Genomic DNA, 22227 nt, shown 5'->3' with positions numbered 1-22227 from the left:
AAAACCAAAAAATAAAATTAAAAAAAATAAATAAATAAAATAAAATTTGTTTTCATTTGAAAGTTAAACTATGTCTGTGGTATTATCAAAGATGTTTAATTTACAGGCAAGAAGAATGTCAAATGCTTTGCAACTGGATGTCTTTCCGATAAGACAGTCCTACAAATTTAGAGACTTGTATGTGGGTTATGTTACATAAATTAACATGTGTTTTCTGTTTTCAAAGGGCATAAGCCTATGATCTCATTACCTGAGTGATTGTCTGTACATATGGACCTCACTTAATCCTGTCTGCATCGCTGCCTCCTGAGACTCAATGGTCTGGCTGAACTAAGTGGTTGGGTTGGTGAAGTATAGGGTGGTCTGTGGGCTTCACTTTAAGACTGGTTTCTCTCTTCTGTCCTAATGGCTTGGCCAGAAAGGGCCCAGAGGTCTGAGAGGGGGAAAACCTGGAATATTTCCCTCAGCCCAAACTAAACATAGTGGGCAAAAGGGTTTTGGACAGGTGAGATGTACCTGGCACACCTTCCTCCAAAGACGCCCTTCTTTTCCCTAATGTGGGACATTGAAAAATTAATACCTGTCTTTTGTCATCTAGTGGTTATAGATTGAGTGATGTCTTTTAACCCTGTTGCCAAATCTGTTGCCTCCAGAGTACAGCAGGGATGCCAGCCTGTTGAATCAAGCATGCCATTGTCTGGGGACAGCCAACCGACCTGGAGTCTGCACAATCCTTCCCCATGTGGGAGGGCCGCCCTCTTATTAGGGATTTCTGGACCCAAGGGTAGGTAGGACGGTGACCATGTTCAGCTTGAAGCAGCTGGAAGAGCTTGAGACCTTCACCCATTGTCCTTTATAAAATTATAAAGGGTCTTAAGTCTCAGAGGGAGGGATTGTTCTTTTTTATTGTTTAATTAATTAATTAATTAAAAGAAGAAGAAGAATATATGAAAGGGTGAGGCGGGAGAGCTTGTATGTACGACCCATGGGCATGGACTTGGGGGGGATTTTGGGGGGAGGGCGGGTGCTGGGCGGAGGGGAGCAAGGGGGAGAGAATTGGAACTATTGTAACAATATAAGCAATAAAATATACTTTAAAAAAATAGACAGGGGGGAGTTAAGAATGATATAGGAATGGATGAAGCAGAACAACTTATATGCACAACCCATGGACATGAACTAAGTGGGGTGGGATTGCTGGAAGGAAGAGGGGTACTTGGAAGAGGGAAGCAAAGGGGAAAAAACGGAACTACTGTAACAACATGATCAATAAATTATACTTTTAAAAAATAAATAAATAAAAATAAAAATGACAAGGGCTTTAACAGGTGTGGCTCAATGGGATGAGCATCATCTCACAAACTGAATGGTCACCAGTTCAATGCCCCATCAGGGCACATGCTAGGGTTGTGGGACAGGTCCCCAGTTAGGGGCATGCAAGAGGCAACTGATCAATGTTTGTCTCGCTTTCTCCCTCCCTTCCCCTCTTTCTAAAAATAAACCAATAAAATCTATTAAAAATAAAATGACAAAGGATTAAATATACCTCTTTCCAAGGAAGATAGACAAATCGTCAAGAGCACATGAAAAAATGCTGAACATCATTATTCATCAATGAAATGCTAAAGTGAAATGAAGTAATCAATTAAAACCTCAGTAAGATATCACTTAACAACCACTAGGAGAGCTAAAATCAAAAAGTGAAATAGTGACATATGTTGTGAAGGACATATGGAGAGATTTGAACACTTATACATGAGTGGTGTGATATAGAATGGTGTAGCCACTATGGAAAACTATCTGGAAGTTTCTCAAACATTAAACTTGGCCCTGGCAGGGTAACTCAGTTGGTTAGAGCGTTGTCCCGATACACCCAGTTTGCAGTTTGATCTCCAGTCAAGGCATATACAGGAATCAACCAATGAATGCATAAATAAGTGGAACAGCAAACCCATGTTTCTCTCTCTCTAAAAAAAAAAAAAAAAAAAAAAAAATTAAACTTAGAATTGCCATATTACTTCTCAGTTCCTCTTACATGTATATGCCCAAGAAAAATAAAAAACATGTTCGAACAAAAACTTGTACATAAAGTTTATAAGAACATTATTATTCATAGTTACCAAAAAGTGGAAATGACTCAAATGCACATGTGTTTTATCCATCCAGTGGAATACTTTTTCAGCCATAAAAATAAATGAAGTTTTGGTACATGCTACAACATGAATGACTTTGAAAAAATTATGCTGTCAATAAAGTCTATCAGAAAGATCATAAGTACTAGACTTCCTTACCTGTGATACCCTGAATATGGAAATCTGTAAAGACAATGTAAACTCGGGGTTGCCTAGGGCTGGGAATTGGAGAGGAAGATGGGAAGTTTGGGAGTTATAGCAAAAGGATAGAAAGTTAGGGCTTTTTTAAATGATGAAAATGTTCAAAAATTGACTGTGGTGTAGACTGCACATATATGCAAATATACTGAAAACAATGAATTGTACATTTTAATGAGGTATAGTGCATAGTATGTGGATTATATCTATGGGGGCAGAATGGTCACCCCAAGAGGTGCCTCTGTGGTATGTCAGTTGTTTTGAGCTCAAGGCAACATTAGCCACAGGCTCAGGAGAAACTTCTTCCCACCACCTTTGATTGCCTAGAAGAATTCAAAATAGAGCCCTTGCCCATTAGAGATTATCAGTGATAAACTTTTGACCCACTTATATGACAGAGCAAACTTTTCCTGCATGACCATTTGAAGCCCCCAAGGTGCATTATCTCATCCCTAGCTCAGAATGCCTTATATTCCTCAGGCCCTCTTCCTACCTCTGAACCTCTCCTGCATGTGGAATCTCTGTCTGTCTCATGAATATGGGGTTTCCATACATATGCATGTATTAAATTTGGTTATTTTCTCTTGCTAATCAGTCTCATGTCTATTTGATTATTATACCAACCAGAAGAACCTTAGGGGTAGAAGAAATTTTGTTCCTCCCACATATATCTCAATAAAAGTTGTTTTTATAAATAAATTTATTGAGTTTGGCAATGCAGGAAGGCTTGACTTCAGGTAGTGAACACACAATACAATATACAGATGATGCATTATAGAATTTATACTTGAAATCTATATAATTTTATTAACCGATGCCACCCCCAATAAATTCAATAAAAATTGTTTTTAAAGTTTGACAATGCAAAGAGTTTTGCAATCCAATCTCTTAAATATATTAGGGTTTCCAGGTTAATTAAAACAACCATCACCTCATCACCGGTTGTGCCACCACATAGTTAGTTAATCTTTCTTTTTTAATTGTAAGTTATTTATTATGCTATTGAAGTTATCCTAATTATTTCCCAGTTTCCCCCTTCCACCCAGCATCCCTCACTCCTTCAGGCAATCCCCACACCATTGTTCCTGTCCATGGGCCATGTGTATAGGTTCTTAGGCTATTCTATTTCCTATACTGTACTTTACATCCCCCTGGCTGTTCTGTAACTACCTATTTGTACTTCTTAATCCACTCACCTCTTCACCCATTCCCCCACAACTTGCTCTCATTTTCCCCACACCCACTCCCATCTGGCAACCATCAAAACACTCTCCGTATCCACGATCCTGCCTCTGTTCTTCTTGTTTGCTTAGTTTGTTTTTAGATTCAGTTGTTGATAGATATGTATTTATTGCCATTTTATTGTCCATATTTTTGATCTTTTTTTTTTTTCTTAAATAAGTCCCTTTAACATTTTATATAATAATGGTTTGGTGATGATGAACTCCTTTAGTTTTCTTTTTTCTGGGAAGCTCTTTATCTGCCCTTCAATGCTAAATGATAGCTTTGCTGGGTAGAGCAATCTTGCCTGTAGGTCCCTGCTTTTCATGACTTTGAATATTTCTTGCCAATCCCTTCTATACTGCAAAGTTTCTTTTGAGAAATCAGCTGACACTCTATGGGAATTTCCCTGTAGGTAACTCTCTGTGTTTCTCCTCCTGCTTTTAATATTCTCTCTTTATTTTTAACCTTAGGCATTTTAATTATGATGTGTCTTGAAGTGGGCCCCTTTGAGTCTCTCTTGTTTGGGACTGTGCTTTTAGGACTTGCATGTCTATTTCCTTCATCAGATTAGGAAGTTTTCATTCATTATTTTTTCAAAAATATTTCCAGTTTCTTGCTCTTTCTCTTCTCCTTCTGGTACCCCTATGATGCAAATGTTGGAATGCTTGAAGTTGTCCCATAGGCTGATTACACTATCCTCATTTGGGGGGGGTCTTTTTTCTTCTTGTTGTTCTGATTGTTTGTATTTCCACTTCCTTATGTAAGAAATAAGGACATAGTGACTCCCAAACCAGTAGAAAGTCATTAGTAACAAAGGGCAAATGTCATTAAAGGGTCTTAAAGGCAAATGTAATTAGAGGACCTCTGAGAAGGGAGCTGACAGCACTGGCATATCTACAAATCACAGAAGGGGCATTTAGATAACCGTGTTAGATTGTAACTCCCGAGTAACCAGTCATGGAGAAACGGGGAAGAAGGAGAGGGGAGGGGGAGCTAATTGCGTTAGGGCAGGGGAGCTGATCCTCTCACTTTAGGGTGGGGAAGCTAATGACTTTAGGGTGGTAATTTCAGGGTGGGGAAGGTAATCACTTTCAGGGCAATTTTAGGGTGGGGAAGCTAAGACTATAAAACCAGCCATCTTTGTCTACTTGGCGTGCACATTCTCCTGGCTGTGAGGGTGCGCCCAGCTCTGCAGACTCGTGAATAAACGCCTTGCTTTACTGCTCAAGTCCTGTGTCCCAGTTTTTATTGTGAGCGTTTCTCACACTTATGTTCCAAATCATTGATTTGATTCTGAGCTTCATCCACTCTATTATTGTTTCCCTATAAATTGTTCTCTACTTCAATTAGTGTGTCCTTCCTTTCTGACTGGATCTTTTTTAATGCTGTTGAGGTACTCAGTAAGTTCTTCGAGCATTCTTATAACCAGTGTTTTGAATTCTGTATCTGATAGATTGCTTATCTCCATTTGGTTTAGTTTTTTTCTGAAGTTTTGACTTGTTCTTTCATTTTGGCCATGTTTCTTTGTCTTCTCATTTTGGCAGCCTCTCTGTGTTGAGCCTCTCTTGTAGTTGAGGCTTGATTGCTGTTAGCAGGTCAATGGGATGGATTTACCCAGGCTGATCAGCTACAAAGATCGGCCCACCAACCTCCACCTTCCATAGGGGATCAGCTATGTGGGGGCAGGATGGTAGTGCTCCAACATAGTCTGTAGCTGTTCACTGGGTGCGCAGACTCTGGAGCTTCCAGGGTGGTGCAGGCCAAGGTCAGCCTCCACCTGTGTTGTGCCAGGGCCACCCTGCCTGAGCTATAAAGCAATCTGAGGGCTGCTACCTCTGCTGGGCTTGGAGATTCCCAGGCAAAGCCAAACTGTGAATCTAGGCTAGCTGCTGCTAGTGCTGGGCCTGGGGCCTCTTAGTAAGAGGTATGAAGGCTGGGGGCTCACTGAGGTGGGCTGTTGCTTGTTTGAGAGCATTTAGGAAGTTGTGAAGCATGAGCCAAGATTAGCTCTTCATATGGAAAAGCCACTGTTAACAACTGTAAGTGGGTGGGACAGAGCTTCAGGGGATCTCCAGGGTGGGACAAACAATGTTAGCCAGGTTGATGGAGTCTCAGATATGGCACCAGCCTGCCAGCTCTGTGGCTCTGTGAGTGAAGGGGTCAGAAAAGGGACAATGGCCTCTGTTTGCCTTAATGCCAGACACTTTAGTTTCTCCCTGCTACCCTGGTGCTGGAGCTCACAGGGAATGAGCCTGAGTATCCCCACTGTTTTTGCAGCCAGAAGTTGTGGGGACTTCTCTTCCTGACACTGGAACCCTGGGCTGGAGGACCTGGAGTGAGGCTGGGACCCCTTGCTCTCAAGATATCCCCTCTGAATTTTTATCCACCACACGTGGATGTGGGACCAACCCATTTCTTGTCTGCACCCTTCCTACCAGTCTGAATAGATGTGGTTTCTTTAATTCTGTAGTTGTCAGACTTCCATTCAACTCAATTTCTGACATTCTGAGTGACAGTTGTTCTATATTTTAGTTATAATTTTGATGTGGTTGTGCAAGGATGTGAGCCATGTCTGCCTACACTGATATCTTGACTGGAAGTTGTTAGTTAATCTTTAAACTTCTACTGACTTTCTTATGTTCTCTCCAACATGTCCCCTGACAACAGCAGACTGCATTTGTTTTAAGGGAAAAAAAGTGGAAATTCCAAGGCTAGCTAAGATAAAAAACCCAAGGATTACCGCTAAGAAACCAGTTTGCACTGGAAAAATCCAAGATGACACCCCCCTCCCAAGAAACTTTTTGATGAATTTGTTTTCATTAGCACACTAAAATTCTCACTCAGGGGTGGGAACTTAACATAAAATGAAACATGCAACATATGGCTAGCCATGTTCCCACCTTGAGATCTGTGGGTGCTCCCTTGGAAATCCAAGAACCCTCCACCCTTCTTGGGGAATTCCTACTTCTGAGCCTGCCTACCTCACCACCCTCCACCACCATTTAATACTTTCCTAATTCCCCAGAATCAGGAAGAAGGAATTATCAGAGCATTTGCTTATCCTTCTTCATTCCTTGGCCAAAGAAGAAAGTTTCTTACTTATCTTACCAAATACTATCTCCTCCTATTAATGTGAGCAACTCCAGGCAGAATGGCCACAGAGAGGAAGGGAGGGAGAGAGGAAGAGAAACACCACTGTGAGAGAGAAACGTTGATTTTTTGACACCCTGACAGGAACCAGGAACCAGGAACCAGAAACCAAACCACAACCCAGGCATGTGATCTTATCAGGAATCCAACCAATGATCTTTCACTTTGCAGGATGATGCTCAAACAACTGAGCCACACAGGTCAGTGCAAAAAATTTTTAACACTTATCGATTGATTTTTAGAGGAAGAGGAGATAGTAAGAGAGAAAGTGAGAAAGAGAGAGACGTAGATTTCTGTTTTTCCATTTATTTATTCATTCATTAGTTGGCCAGAGATCCAACCAGCAACCTTGGCAAATCAGAAGGCCACTCGAACCAAGTGAACTACAGTCTAGGCTGTAATCTTTATATACAGGCAATTTTATTAGTCAGTTATACCTCAATAAAGCTGTGGAGAGAAGTTTCCAGGTGCATCCCACATTTAGATAATATTTTTTCTTACATTATTAAAAATAGAAATCAATTGTCTTAGGGATATTACGGCCATTGACATTTCAAAATTCTCTGGGGACTAATGCAAAAACTGATCTAAATTAAATTTCCTTCCCGTGTAAAACATACACCTGAGAATGTGCTGAACATATCTCACACCCTGTGGTTACACGGAGAAGAGTCTTAGCGCAGAGACTATGGCTGCCAGGTTCCAACTTCCCAGCAGAGCCAAGTGCTCTGGGATTCTTTTTCTTAAAGACCAGACGAGGGAGGGTGGGGAAGGGAAGAGATGTGAGGCTCAAGGGTTCCAAGGATCAAAGACTGAAATGGGGCCAGGTTACTCGTCGGCAGCCGTCCGTCTCGAGAGACGATGGTGTAGCTTCTTAAGAGTCTATCTGCACCGCCAAGAATGGCTGTGCAGTCCGACTCGGGAGTGACACGGTATCTGTCTCCTCCCGTGTTGAATCGACATCTTGCGATGACACTGGGGTGTCCTCTCCAGTGAAGCTGAAGCTACAGAGCCTGGGCAGGGTGATATGGAGGGTCTGCTGTTGCCCATGCAGCAGACCCCCCCTCTCTTCGCAGCTGAAGGGTCCAAGGGAAAGACGGAGTCAATACAGCTTGGCTTCAGGTGCGCCGCAGGAGTTGCCGGTGTTGACTGCAACGTCAAACCGCCTTAGGGACTCCGGCTCCGGATTTTCTGTCGGGGTTTACTCCCTTAGCCTTTCCCCTGAAGAGGTATGCCGCAAGGCAGCGGAGGTTTTTTGGAGTCAGAGGTTTCCTTCTCTGATGTGCCCTGACTGGAAGATCGAACCAGTGACACTTAGCTCGCAGGCCGACGCTCAATCCACTGAGCCAAACCAGCCAGGGTGAACTTTTAATATATTAGCTCAATATGTCCAGGTTACTATTAGAGATGATAAGGCCGTATTTGAGTTTCTAAGCAAGGCTCAGAGTTCCATGAGTGGCCTCACAACCTAAGCCAAGCCCTTGACCCCTAATGGACATAAGACCCTCCTGTTCCTTTGTGGCCTGGCCGGGACTGCCCTAACGCTCTGTACTTACTTGCATCACTTGGAAACTCAATCAGAAGTTCCCTGTGCAAGCCTGTGCCCTCTCATTCATCAGGAACAGCTCGGGGGAAACAATACAGGTTGCTCCAAGCTGAAAAAAAAAAAAAAAACCCTTCTGTTTAAATGTAGTGAAACATTAGAGGTCAGGTCCCTGCTGTCCAGGGGAGGTTCGTTTCGCTGAGCCAGCCACACGTCCTCCCGTCGGCTGTCACTCAGACACATGGGGGCGCGGCCTTGTGAACTGTCCAGTCAGGAGTGCCGCTGAGGCAGGTGGGTGGGGCAACGCAACGAGAAGTCGTGGACGTCCCAACTTGTTACAGCGGCGCTGGGGATTGGGTGTCGCTCGTCCTTCAGGGTTGCTGGTAGCTTTGCTGCACGGTCTGTCGCACTGTAGTCGGTCTGTAATAGGCACTGCTTGTGGGAGTCGTAGGCAGGACTCAGGGAGACCCTCGAAACCTAGAAATGGTGAGTACTGCTGGGGTGGAGAAATGGGGCTGGTTCGAACCGGTTGGAATCGGCTGTGGCGTAAAGGCCTCTCCGCGGTCCCCTCTGAAGCCTGTGGGACCCGAGTCCACGTCGATCCCCTTCGACTTGCAGTGTAGGGAATGGTCCGGTAGCTGGACCCAGGCGACCTGTCCCGTTACTGTGCATGGCGTCTTCGGCTCCGCCTCGAAGTCCCTCTGGGCACCTCTGCGCCGGCAGCGCCGCATCTCACGGGGAGGGTCATCAGGGGACAATCGTGATTCCGTCTCCCGGGTTCTTGCGTGGTAGACCTCTGGTCTGTGTGGTCCCAGTCCCTTCTTTCTGCCCAGGAGTCCCATTTTCTCCTGAGGTTTCCAAATGTTTTTGTGCCCCATCCCATTTCTTCCTGGGACTGGCAACAAGTCCCTGAAATTACAGATCTCTCGAATTCCCAAGCTAATTTCCCCTCGGTGATTCACATCATTATCAACTATTTGTCCTCGGTGGTGCCTTTCAAACAGTCCTAGTATCTTAACTGTTTATTTTTTTCCGCAGTCATGGGTGGCTCTTTAGAGATTTATATTTTGTATGGATATTTTACATGAGAGGAAAAGCAGGAAAAGCCCACCTGGACCTCTGTGGCTTGAAACCCTTGCACCTCTTCCCCAGGATCTTCACTGGGCACAGAATCCTAGGGGAAGTGCTTTAGGTGAAGGTTCCTGTTTGGAAACTTTACTGGGTGTTTCCCTGAGCACAACTTCTCCATGGGTTTGTCGCCTTGAAAAGATTTATTGACTTAATGTGTCCGTTTTTCATTAAGAATAAAATATATTTAATCAATAAAGCTTGAAAGACTGTAAAATAGTTCCAAGCAGGTTAAAAAAAAAAAAAAGGTGTCTCAAGCAGGAGTACTTAGACCTTAAGTTTGCGATTATGTTCAACTTTTCGAATGTGTGCGGGGGTTTTTTCCCCTCAACTGTAGGGAAACAGACTGCTTATCAGTTTGAATTCCAGTATTTGTGTTTCATCCCTTTGGATTCCTTTATCCATTGAGTATTGCAGCCCTTTGATTCTAGTTTCCATTAGTATTTGGGCTCTTAAAATTTAACTTGATTGAGCAATACCATGTGAATAAGGTAAGATAACTGTGGAAATAAACAGAATTTTGGTTTCATTTAGGCAAGAGAACCTGAAGATGTCAGATGGGTGTTTTTAAGTTCTCAGGTGCTTTTTCCATTTTTACATCATCTTTTGTGTGTTTAGGTACCTACGGAACTTTGACATTGAAAAGGATAAAACTATTCCTTCACTGACCAGTGTGGCTCAATTGGTTGGGTGTCTGACTACCACAAAGAGAAGAGTTGCCTGTTCGAACACCCAGTCAGGGCACCTTCCTGGCATGCAGTGATACCAATTGATGTCTTTCTCCCTCACTTACCCCTCTAAAAATAAAAAAATAAAATATCTTTAAAAGAAAGAAAAGGATAAACAATTCCAAAGGAAAATGAACTCATATTTTAATGGATATGAGGGGAAATGCTTGAAGTTTTATTGATAAGAGAAAAATGCTTCAAAGCTTATGTAAATTATATTTGAAAGTTCAGAATGTTTCAGGGCTTAATTGAGAATCCCTAATGCATTATGTTACTCATGCCTGAAATTATTCCTAGTGTAAAATATAGTAGAGAGAAAACTGTCATAATGCTTTTTTGTCCTTTTAGTTAAAAAGGGATTTTTTAAATTTTTTCTATGGCATGCATATTTATGTCAGTGTTTAAAGGATTAAGTCTTGTAGTGATTTCCTGTGTAGAAAAGTTAAAATTAATTTTATTCTTTAAAATTTTTGTGGCTTTTTATTTTATTCTTTTTTATTTTTTAATTATATTATATTGATTATGCTATTACAGTTGTTCCAGTTTATTCCCCCTTGCCCACCTACACCCAGTACGCCCCACCCTCTCAGGCAATCCCACACCTTTGTTCATATCCATGGGTCATGAGTATGAGTTCTTTGGCTATTCTACTTCCTATACTATACCTTACATCCCCTGGGATTTCTGTAACTACCTATTTGTACTTTTTTTTTAAGTATATTTTATTGGTTATGTTGTTACAGTAGTCCCAGTTTTTTTCCCCTTTGCTTCCCTCTGCCCTGTACACCCCTTCCCTCCAGCAATCCCACCCCTCTTAGTTCATGTCAATGGCTCATGCATATAATTTCTGTGGCTTCACCCTTTCCTATGTTATTCTTAACTTCCCCCTGTCTATTTTGTACCAACCAATTATGCTTTTTAATCCCTGCACCATTTCCCCATTTACCCCCCTTCCCCCTCCCCGCTGATAACCCTCCAAATGATCTCCGTACCTATGATTCTGTTCCTATTCTGTTTTGCTTAGAGTTGCTTTTATTTTTTAAGATTCAGTTATTGATAGGTGTCAGTTGTCATTTTAATGTTCATAATTTTGATCTTCTTTTTCTTAAGTCCTTTTGACATTTCATATAATAATGGCTTGGTGATGATGAACTCCTTTTGCTTTACCTTGCCTGGGAAGCACTTTATCTGTCCTTCCATTCTAAATGATAGCTCTGCCGGATAGAGTAATCTTGGTTGTAAGTCCTTGCTTTTCATCACCATGAATACTTCTTGCCAGTCCCTTCCTGTCTACAAAGTTTCTTTTGAGAAGTCAGCTGTTAGTCTTATAGGCACCCCTTTGTAGGTAACTCTCCGCTTTTCTCTTGCTGCTTTTAAGATTCTTGCTTTATCTTGAAACTTTGCCATTTTAATTATGATGTGTCTTGGTGTGGTCCTCTTTGGGTCTAGCTTGTTTGGGACTCTGTACTTCCTGGGCTTGTATGTCTGATACCTTCGCCAAATTTGGGAAGTTTTCCTTCATTATTTTCTCACATAAGCTTTCAGTTTCTTGCTCTTCCTCTTCGCCTTCTGGCACTCCTATGGTTTGGATGTTGGCACGTTTAAAGTCGTCCCAGAGATTCCTAAGCCTTTCCTCATTTTTTTCAAAACTTGTTTCCTCATTCTGTACTGGTTGACTGTTTATTTCTTCCTTATGTTCCAAGTCATTGATTTGAACCCTGGTTTCCTTCCCATCATCTTTGGTTTTGTGTGGATTTTCCTTCATTTCATTTGGCATAGCCTTCACTTCTTCCCTTATGCGTTTGCCATACTTAAGCATATCTGTCAAGCCAGTGAACATCTTTATCACCAGTGTTTTGAACTCTGCATCCATTAGGTTGGCTATCTCGTCATCTATTAGGTTAGCTATCTCCTCGTCACTTAGTTCTCCCACTAGGACCTTGATTCGTTCCCTCTTTTGGGCCATACTTCTCTGTCTCCTCATCTTGACAGGCTCAGGTGTTTGTTTGCCTCTGTGTCTTAGGTAGAGTTGTCACACCTGTTATGTTGTAAGGGGCAGAGCCTTAGGTATTCGTCAGTACAGGGCGACATTTCACCACGTTGTGGGACTGTATGTGGGAGAGGGGTCTGAGAGGGAACAATGCTGATTGCCCAGCACTCACCCCTTTTCCAGGCACTTCTCCCATTTCTGTATGGAACTTCCTCCTCTCTAGCTGTTGCCCTGGCCATTGTTCCCAGTGTGGGTGGGTCTGCGGATGTTCTAGGACTGTGGAGGCCCTTTAAACAAGCAGACTGCTGAGAGATCGGAAGTTTCTTCCTCTGCCCCAACCCCCACTGGTCTGCACAGTCAGAAGCAATGAGGCTTTATTTTCCCCAGTGCTGGGACCGTGAACTGCGTGATCTGGTCTGGGGTTGGGAGTGCTCCCAAGGTGTCCCTCCTGACTTTTTTAAAACGTGTGATTACACTTTCTGCCAGCCTGCCGCTGCCGCCGCCGCTGCCACCATCACACCACATCCTCTCCGCCCTGATTCAACCCTCCTACCTGTCTGGATTAGTATTTCTGCTTTATATCTTTGTTTGTTGGGCTTCCATGCAGCTCAGTTTTCTGGAACTTCTGGTTGTCTCTATTTTGAGGTAGTTGTATTCCTTCTTAGTTGTGGAGGGAGACTCAGCATATCTGTCTAGGCCTCCATCTTGGTCGGAAGTCTATTTGTACTTCTTAATTCCCTCACCTCTTCACCCATTCTTCCACCAACTCCCTCCCATCTGGCAACCATCAAAACACTCACCATATCCATGATTCTTCCTATATTCTTCTTGTTTGTTTAGTTTGTTTTTAGATTCAGTTGTTGATAGATATATATTTATTGCTATTTTATTGTTCATAGTTTTGAACATCTTTTTCTTAAATGAGTCTATGTAACATTTTATATAATAATGGTTTGGTGATGATGAACTCCTTTAGTTTCCTGTTGTCTTGGAAGTTCTTTATCTGCCCTTTGGTTCTAAATGATAGCTTTGCTGGGTACAGCAATCTTGGCTATAGGTCACTGCTTTTCATGACTTTGAATATTTCTTGTCAATCCCTTCTAGCCTACAAACTTTATTTTGAGAAGTCAGCTGACAGTCTTATGGGACTTCTCCTGTAGGTAACTATCTGCTTTTCTCTTGCTGCTTTTAAGATTCTCTCTTTATCGTCAATCTTTGACATTTCAATTATAATATGTCTTGGAGTGGGCCTCTTTGCATCCATCTTGTTTGGGACTCTTTGTGCTTCCTGAACTTGCATGTCTATTTCCTTCACCAAATTAGGGAAGTTTTCTTTCATTACTTTTTCAAATAGATTTCCAATTTTTTGCTCTTTCTCTTCTCCTTTTGGCATACCTGTGATGTGAATGTTGGAACACTTGAAGTTGTTACAGAGACTGTTTACACTATCCTTACTTTACAGAGTTCTTTTTATCTTCTTCTTGTTCTGATTGGTTGTATTTCTGCTTCCTTATGTTTCAAATGATTGGTTTGATTCTCAGCTTCATCCCTCTACTATTGTTTTCCCTGTAAATTGTTCTTTATTTCAATTAGTGTGTCCTTCGCTTCTCACTGGATCTTTTTTATGCTGTTGAGGTTCTCACTAAGTTCCTTGAGCATCCTTATAACCAGTGTTTTGAATTCTGTATCTGATAGATTGCTTATCTCTATTGCATTTGGTTCTTTTTCTAGAGTTTTGGTCTGTTCTTTCACTTGAGCCATGCTTCTTTTTCTCATTTTGGCAACCTCCCTGTGTTTGTTTCTATGTTAGGTAGAACTGCTATGACTCCCTGTCTTGGTAGTGTGACCTAATGTAGTAGGTGTCCTATAGGGTCCATTGGCACAGCCTCCCATATCACCCAAGCTGGGTACTCAAGGTGTACCCTTCATATGGGCTGAGTATACCCACCTCTTTTAGTCGAGCCTTGATTGCTGTTGGCAGGTCAATGGGAGGGATTTAGCTAGGCCAGTCAGCTGCAAGGACTGGCTGTGACCACTGCCCACCAACCTCACCCTCCATGGAGGATAAGCTATGCAGGGGCAGAGTGGTGGTGCTCTGACATAGTCTGTGCTGTTTGCTGGGTGTGCAGAGTCTGGGATTTCCGGGGTGGTGCAGGCCAAGATCAGCCCCCACCTATGTGCTACCTGTGGCCTTCATGCATGAGCTATAATACAATCAGTAATGGCTGCTCTTCGTGCTGGGCCTGGAAATTCCCAGGCAAAGCCAATTGTGAGTCTAGACTTGTTGCTGTCAGTTCCAGGCCTGGGGTCACTTAGCGAGAGGTATGGGGGCTAGGGAATTACTGAGGCCAGCTGTTGCTTGTTTGATAGGATTTAGGAAGTTGAGAAGCAGTCATTCATATGGAAAAGTCACACTTAACAGTTTGGGTTGGCCCAAAAGTTGGGTGGTACTGAGCTCAGAGGATCTCCATGGCAGGGCAAACAGTGTTAATCAGGTTGATGGAATCTCAGATATGGCATCTGCCTGCTGGCTCTCTGTCTCTGTGGGGTAAGGGCTCAGAAAAAGGACAATGGCCTCTGTCTGCCTTTCTTCTGGGAGAAAGCTGTCCTCCAGCTCCCACCTTGATGCCAGACACTTCTGTTCCTCCCTGTATGCCACTGTTGCCTTTCAAGCTGCTACCCACATGCTGGAGCTCAGAGTAAATGAATCTAAGCAAGTCCATGTGTGGATTCCTTAAGGGAAATTGCTTGGGACTCGAGAAGTTTCTCCACCAACTCAATCCTCACTGATTTTTGCAGACAGAAGTTATGGGGACTTATTATCCTGGCACTGGAGCCCTGGGCTAGGAGCCTGGTGTGGGGCTGGGATGCCTGCTCTTGAGCTATTCCGCCTGGATTTTTATCCACCACACATGGATATGGGACCAGTCCTTTCCTCGTCGGCGCCCCTCCTACCAGTCTGGATGGATGTGGTTTCTTTATAATTCTGTAGTTATCAGACTTCCATTCCACTGGATATCTGACAGTTCTGGGTGATAGTTGTTCTATATTTTAATTGTAATTTTGTTGTGGTTGTATAAGGAGGCAAGCCATGTTTACCTATGTCGCTATCTTGACTAGAGTCCAAAATTTAATTAGTTTTAAAAGCAAAAATTAATTTAAAATAATTATCAATCTAGAAAAACGTAGTATATGCAAATCTTTCTCCTTATTTTAAATACATAAAGCATTGAAATGTTTAATAAGTTCCTGAGAGAGGAAACTAACTGAAAAAGGTCACTGCTGACATATCCTGCTCCTCTCCTGTGCTGATCCTCCAGCCACACTCCAGTAACAAGTTTTGATCACTTTTTGTTCATCCTGTTTGAGTGTCTTTATATAAAAACAATCCAGTACAAATGCACATTTTTCATACTTGTGTTGTTCTTGTTATGAGTGGCCAGGCTCCATTATTTGATGTTTGACTCCTGACAACTTAAGCCTCAGTCCTCCTTTTTCCCTTGACCTTCTTATCTCTCAGGCTGGTGAGAACCTGGAGGCTCCTGTTCTGTGAGCTGCTGCTTCCTGGGGAGCCATTCCTGTAAGCCGTGCTCCATGTGTTGTAGTATTGACTCCACTGGGCCTGTGTTTTATATTTCGAGGACTCTTTAAGTTGTGAAAAGAGTGTAGGAATCGAGCCCTCCTGCATTGATATCCCTACTGTATATTTAGAGTGAAGCTGTGAGTGAGGCTGCGTTTTTCCACACATCAGGAGGAGACTGTGGCAGGGGGGTTATGAGGATGTTTATACCTATACCCTGTGAATGAGGTGAGCCCATCAGATGGTCACTCCCTAGAGAGAAAAGACAGGGACGGCAGCCAGTAGGTGGCAGATTCAGAGAGCACACCAGGATGCCTAAGTAACTCTGCTGCCCTTGTATGTATTGCAGCAAGCAGCCTGACCCTGCCCTGGCTGGGTGGCTCAGTTGGTTGGAGTGTCATACCATACACCAAAAAAATGTTGTGACCTGGCTGCTGTGGCTCAGTGGATTGAGCGTTGGCCTGCGAGCCAAGTGTCGCTGGTTTGATTCCCAGTCAGGGCACATGACTAGGCTGCATGCCAGGTCCCCAGTTGGGGGTGCGTGAGAGGCAACCACACATTGATGTTTCTCTCTCTCACTTTCTCCTTTCCCCTCTCTCTAAAAACAGATAAATAAAATAACATAAAATTTTTAAAAAATCAAATAAATATTTTTAAAAAATAAAAAAAGGTTGTGAGTGATCCCTGATTGGGTCACATATGGGAGGCAACCCAACTGATGTTTCTCTCTCCCATCAATGTCTCTCTCTCTCTCTCTCTCTCTCTCTCTCTTTCTCTCAATAAATAAGTTCTCAGCTGAGGATTTTTTTTTAATAAAAATAAAAGATGCTGTCCCTCTGGGTTACAGTGGACAACAGCATCATTTCAGTTTGGCACAATAAAGGGATTAGTTCAAATCCTACTCAAGTGCAGGGTACTTAAGTTCTATACAGCATCCAGTTGTCATGGAGGAGGCCTCTAACCCTGTTAGTGGCCCGATTTCCCTTGCCTGATTATTGGTACTGGAAAATGCCTTTCATGTTTGACCAGGTCATGATGCTGGCCTGTTCAAGTAACCAGCTGGGACACAGTGGGACACAGGGGAGAGGTACTGGTTTATGTCAAAAGGAAAACATCAGTTAAGATCAGACAGTCTCTGAGGGGCTTTGCAAGAAGCAATCTCTGTTCTGGCCTGGGTTTAGCTAGACATTCAAGCAACAACATGGAACAGTCTCTCATCCACATCGCCCACAGTCCCTTGAAAAAAGTCACTGTGCTGGAGAAGGTCACCCCTCTGCCAGACTTCTTGGTTCTCTGGTCTCTTTGGGATTCCCGGAATGCACAGCACTGGGGAGTGCACAGACTTTCAGGAGGACAGTACACACATGTACATGAAGGAGCTCAGTGGACAGTTGTTTCACCTGTTCATTTATTCCTCACATCAATCCCTAAATTCTTCAAGCCCAAAAATTTCCATTGGCTCATAATTTTGTGTTCCAGATTGTCATATACTCAAAATCATACAATGTGTGGCCTTGTCAGATTGACTTCTTTTACTTAGCAATGTACTTTTAAGTTTCTTCCTATGTTTTCATGACTTAATAACCCATTTTTTTAAATTATTGAAAATTATATCACCACATGGATTTACCTCTATTTGCTTCTTGAACATCTTGTGCCACTCTAACTCCTGCCAATTATAAATAAAGTACCTCCAAATATTTATGTGCAGGTTTTTGTATGAACATTAGGTTTCAGTTCATCTAGGTCTATACCAAGGAGTATGATTGCTGAATCTTATTATACACAGCAAGAGTACATATAGTATCAAAAGTTCTTGTCTCCAGTGCAGGCATGCGCAATTTCATTCCCACCAGCAGTGATTAGGATTACCTGCCACTTCCTATCTCCACCGATATCTGATGTTCTGAATGTTTTGAATCTTAGCCATATAATAAATGCATAGTGATACCTCATTGTTCTTTTATTTGCATGTAGAATATCTCATATATTATCTTGTAGGAGTTAATTACTTTTCCATTTTACATTTCTATGATGTGTTTTTTTCTTTAAGATTTTATTTATTTATTTTTAGAGAGAGGGGAAGGCAGAGAGAAAGAGAGGGAGAGAAACATCAATGTGAGAGAAACATCCAGCGGTTGCCTCTTGCAAGCACCCCGACTGGGGACCTGTCCCGCAACCCAAGCATGTACCCTGACTGGATATCAAACCCACGAACTTTTGCTCTGCCAGATGATGCCCCACTGAGCCACACCAGTTAAGGCTGTGGTGTGTTTTGAGTCAATTTTTGTGAAAGATATAAAGTCTGTGTCTTCATTTGTTTTTGTGATTGAATGTGTGTTTGTGTGTTTGTTTTAGCCTTCATGAATATTGTGTTCTTTTTTGTTTTTCATTGTCTTTGCATTAAGCTCTGGTGAATTAGAATTTTTTGACTACAGCCCTCATTAAAAAACAGAATATTGGGGGCATATTTCAAAATACCATCTTTTTCTCTTTCCTAATTTTGGAGCTACCACTCTCCCATGACCTCAAGGCTTTGGTGGATCTAGGAAGAGTAGTTCATTTCAAGTTCTTTTCTTTTCTTTTCTCTTCTTTTTTTTAATGAATTTGAGTATGACAGCTCCTAAGTTTCTTAAGTGCCAGACCAGAAGGTGGCAGAGCAGCCTCTAGAGTGATTTGTCAAATAATTATTTTCTCTTGAAATTAGAAGATGGAAATTTTGTGTTCTTTGAGAGGAAAACCCTGTTCCTTTATGTATTGTTTAACCATAGGCAATTCATCATCAAATTATGTGGACTTAAATGAATTCCCATACAATCTATAGCTCTTAACTTCTTCCTCAAGGGCAGCAAGTCCCAGGGCACACTGTTAGAGTTTGATTGGATAGAGCTTTTATGGCCTCTCCTCTCACTATGTGTTCTAAAATTTGGCTGGAAGCAGCCCTGAGCACATGAGTATAAGGATTTTGTGGTCTAATTATGTACACATTTTTCTTTGTGTCTGAGCTCTAGATTCAAATAACCTTCTAGCCCCATTAAGTTGGACAGAGAGGGAAAGGAAGAACTGAGTCTGCGATAAATACTACACAGATTACAAGCAATGCTTCTGCACAAGCATGTATGCATTGAGCCAGCCCCATGTGTTTACTGGTAAAGGCCTGGACTTTAGGACAACATGGTGAGCTGGCTTTGTTGAAAGTGATTTTCACAGGCCTCCTTGGCTCTCGTGTTTGGTGATGGGAATAGAAGGAAAGGCTTCCGGTTCTTCACTATGTTTTATTTATTGAAACCTCATACAGATTTAAGCCTCTACCTCATGGAGTGCTGAGAAAAAGATGAAAGAATTTTTCTCACAAGGAATTGATGGTCTTAAAATGATCATATTTGTTTCATTTGAATAGCATTTCTGTCATTTCCAAACATTCTCTTAACCCTGCCATTGGGGGGGGGGGGGAGGATGTAATGTGATCATAGTAACAATGTGTAAATAATTTCCATGTGGTCATGATGCTGTTAAATTCATGAGGAAGTAAGTGTGGACAGAGAGTGAGTTTGCGATGATCAGCCAGAGAATAAATGTTTGGAGATGAGAGGATCATATGTAACCTTCCTATAAATGGGGTCTAGGTGTTCAGTGCTGTCCATCCCACAAATCGCACATTTGGGTTGTTTTAGAACTTGGTGGCCTTTGAGGATGTGGCTGTGAACTTCAGTCTGGAGGAATGGGCTTTACTGGAGCCTTCACAGAAGAAGCTCTACAGAGATGTGATGCAGGAAACCTTGAGGAACCTGGCCTCCATAGGTAAGGGTGATGACACTCCTTCATTTTTCGATGAAAAAACAAGTGTTTCTTTCACTGACACGTCCATGATGTGGGAAGTTGGTCAATAACTTGGCATGGTCACAGCTTATCATAGAACTAGAAGCTAATGATTTTTCTATAATATGAATTCTTTGGACTCATTTTTCTGGGTCTTCATTTTAGGAATAAGATGGGAAGAACATAATGTTGAAAATTACTACAAAAACCAGGGGAGGAAACTAAGGTGAGTTGCACAATAGAAAGCAGGGTCTCATGTGAGAATTCTAGTATGTTATGAAATGTTTAAAAGAAGCAAACAAAACTAATATACCCTGCTTCAAATGTCTTCTTAGAAAATTTTTACCAAAAATACTTTTGAAGTGTACCATGTATGTGCAGTGTTTACAAAATAGTTCACTTGATAACAGTATTAGTAAACCCTATATATGACTATCACAGTTTGATAATAGCAAGGGTGAAGTCTTCTTGGAAAACATTCAGCATATTTAATTTCAGACAAGACAGGGTACCTACACTTTTCTGACAAATCATAATAAATATAATGAATATAAAATCATTAATACTGTGCTTTTCATTATTTATAGAAGTCAAGTGGTAGAGAAAGTCTATGGAAGTAGAGAGATCAGTCAATGTGGAGAAAACCTGAGCCTTATTTCAAATGTCAATCTGAAGAAGAAACCCACTGGCATGAAACCAAGTGAATGCCGTGTGTGTGGAAAAGTCTTCAGGCATCACTCATCCCTTAATAGGCACGTAAGATGTCACACTCGATGCAAAGCATATGAACTTCAGAAGTATGAAGAGAAGCCTTGTTCATGTCAAGAATGTGGTAAAGCTTTCAGTTATCTTCACTATTTTGAAAAACATGAAAGAAATCACAATGGGGAGAAAACCTATAAACATAGGAAATGTGGGAAAGCCTTTAGTTGTTCATGTTCACTTCGATTACATAACATAACTCTCACTGGAGAGCAATCCTATGAGTGTAAACAAAGTGGTAAATCCTATAAATCTTACAAAAAGATTCATACAAGAGAGAACCCCTATGCATGTAAAATATGTGATAAAACCTTCCATTGTTTTGGTCATGCTCAAGCACATGGAAGAATTCACATTGCAGAGAAACCCTATGAATGTAAACAATGTGGTAAAGCCCACAGAGATATCAGTTCCTTAAAAATACATGAAAGAATTCATACTGGAGAGAAACCCTATGAATGTAAACAATGTGGTAAAGCGTACAGGGATCCCAGTTCCTTAAAAACCCATGAAAGAATTCATACTGGAGAGAAACCCTATGAATGTAAAATATGTAGCAAAGCATTCACCTATCCCAGTTCTCTTCAAAAACATAAAAGAACACATACTAGAGAAAAACCCTATGAATGTAAACAATGTGGTAAAGCCTTCAGTTCTTCCAGTCAAGTTCAAGTACATGAAAGAACTCACATTGCAGAGAAATCCTATGAATGTAAACAATGTGGTAAGGCCTACAAAGATCACTGCTCCTTAAAAATACATGAAAGAACTCACACTGGAGAGAAACCCTACGAATGTAAACAATGTGGTAAAGCCCACAGAGATACCAGTTCCTTAAAAATACATGAAAGAATCCATACCGGAGAGAAACCCTATGAGTGTAAACAATGTGGTAAAGCCTACAGAGATCCCAGTTCCTTAAAAACCCATGAAAGAACTCACACTGGAGAGAAACCCTATGAATGTAAAGTATGTAGCAAAGCATTCACCTATCCCAGTTCTCTTCAAAAACATAAAAGAACACATACTGGAGAGAAACCCTATGAATGTAAAATTTGTAGCAAAGCCTTCAGTTCTTCCAGTCAAGTTCAAGTACATGGAAGAACTCACACAGGAGAGAAACCCTATGAATGTAAACAATGTGGTAAAGCCTTCAGTTATTCCAGTTATGTTCAAATACATGAAAGAACTCACACTGGAGAGAAACCCTATGAGTGTAAAATATGTAGCAAAGCATTCACTTACCCCACTTCTCTTCAAAAACATAAAAGAACACATACTGGAGAGAAACCCTATGAATGTAAACAATGTAATAAATTTTTCAAATTTTACAGTTCCTTACACATACACAAAAAAACTCACACAGGAGAGAAACCCTGTGAATGTAAGCAATGTGGTAAAGCCTTCAGAGATCACAGCTACCTTCAAAAACATGAAAGAACTCATATTAGGGAGAAATCCTATGACTGTAAAGAACATGGTGAAGCTTTCAGTTTTCATAAGGATTTCCAAATGCATAAATGAACTCACAGTGCAGATACACTATGAATGTAAAGTGTGGGAAAGCGTTTGGATATCCCAGTGATGGTGGAATATGTGAAAGAACTCACAGTGGCAAAAAAAAACCCATGACTGTTAGCAATGAAAGGAAAGTCTACAGAGGCCACAGATCCTTAAAAATATGTGAAAGAACTCGTGCTGGAGAGAAACCCTAGGAATGTAAGGCATGTGGAAAAGCCTGCAGTCGTACCAGAGAGAAACCCTGTGAATATAAGTAATTTGGAAAAGCCTAACATTTTCAAACCCATGAAAGAAATCAACCTAGAGAGAAATCATATGTATAAAAAAATGTAATAAAGCATTCAATTGTCTTAGTTTTCTTTGAAAACATGAAAGAAATCTCACTGGAGAGAAATGCTTTGAATGTAAACAAGGTGGTGAAGCCTACAGAGATCATTCGAAAGAACTCACAC

The 22227-nt window shown here is 41.6% G+C and overlaps 1 protein-coding gene across 1 annotated transcript; it reads left to right on the top strand.

Moving 5' to 3' along the window:
- Window positions 1-8568: 8568 nt before the first annotated feature.
- On the top strand, window positions 8569-22224 carry LOC149999998 (uncharacterized). Its single transcript, XM_090289795.1, has 4 exons — window positions 8569-8733; window positions 19348-19474; window positions 19658-19718; window positions 20080-22224. Exons 1-4 carry the CDS (start codon window positions 8731-8733, stop codon window positions 21776-21778), a joined length of 1890 nt encoding a protein of 629 aa, XP_090145921.1. The 5' UTR covers window positions 8569-8730; the 3' UTR covers window positions 21779-22224.
- The last annotated feature ends 3 nt before the right edge of the window (window positions 22225-22227 follow it).

The sequence above is a fragment of the Furipterus horrens genome, unplaced genomic scaffold (assembly GCF_987537825.1).
Source record: "Furipterus horrens unplaced genomic scaffold, mFurHor1.1.pri manual_scaffold_10, whole genome shotgun sequence".
Lineage (NCBI taxonomy): Eukaryota > Metazoa > Chordata > Mammalia > Chiroptera > Furipteridae > Furipterus > Furipterus horrens.
The sequence above is the reverse complement of the archived record's forward strand: the minus strand, read 5'-3'. Positions and strand labels throughout refer to the sequence as shown.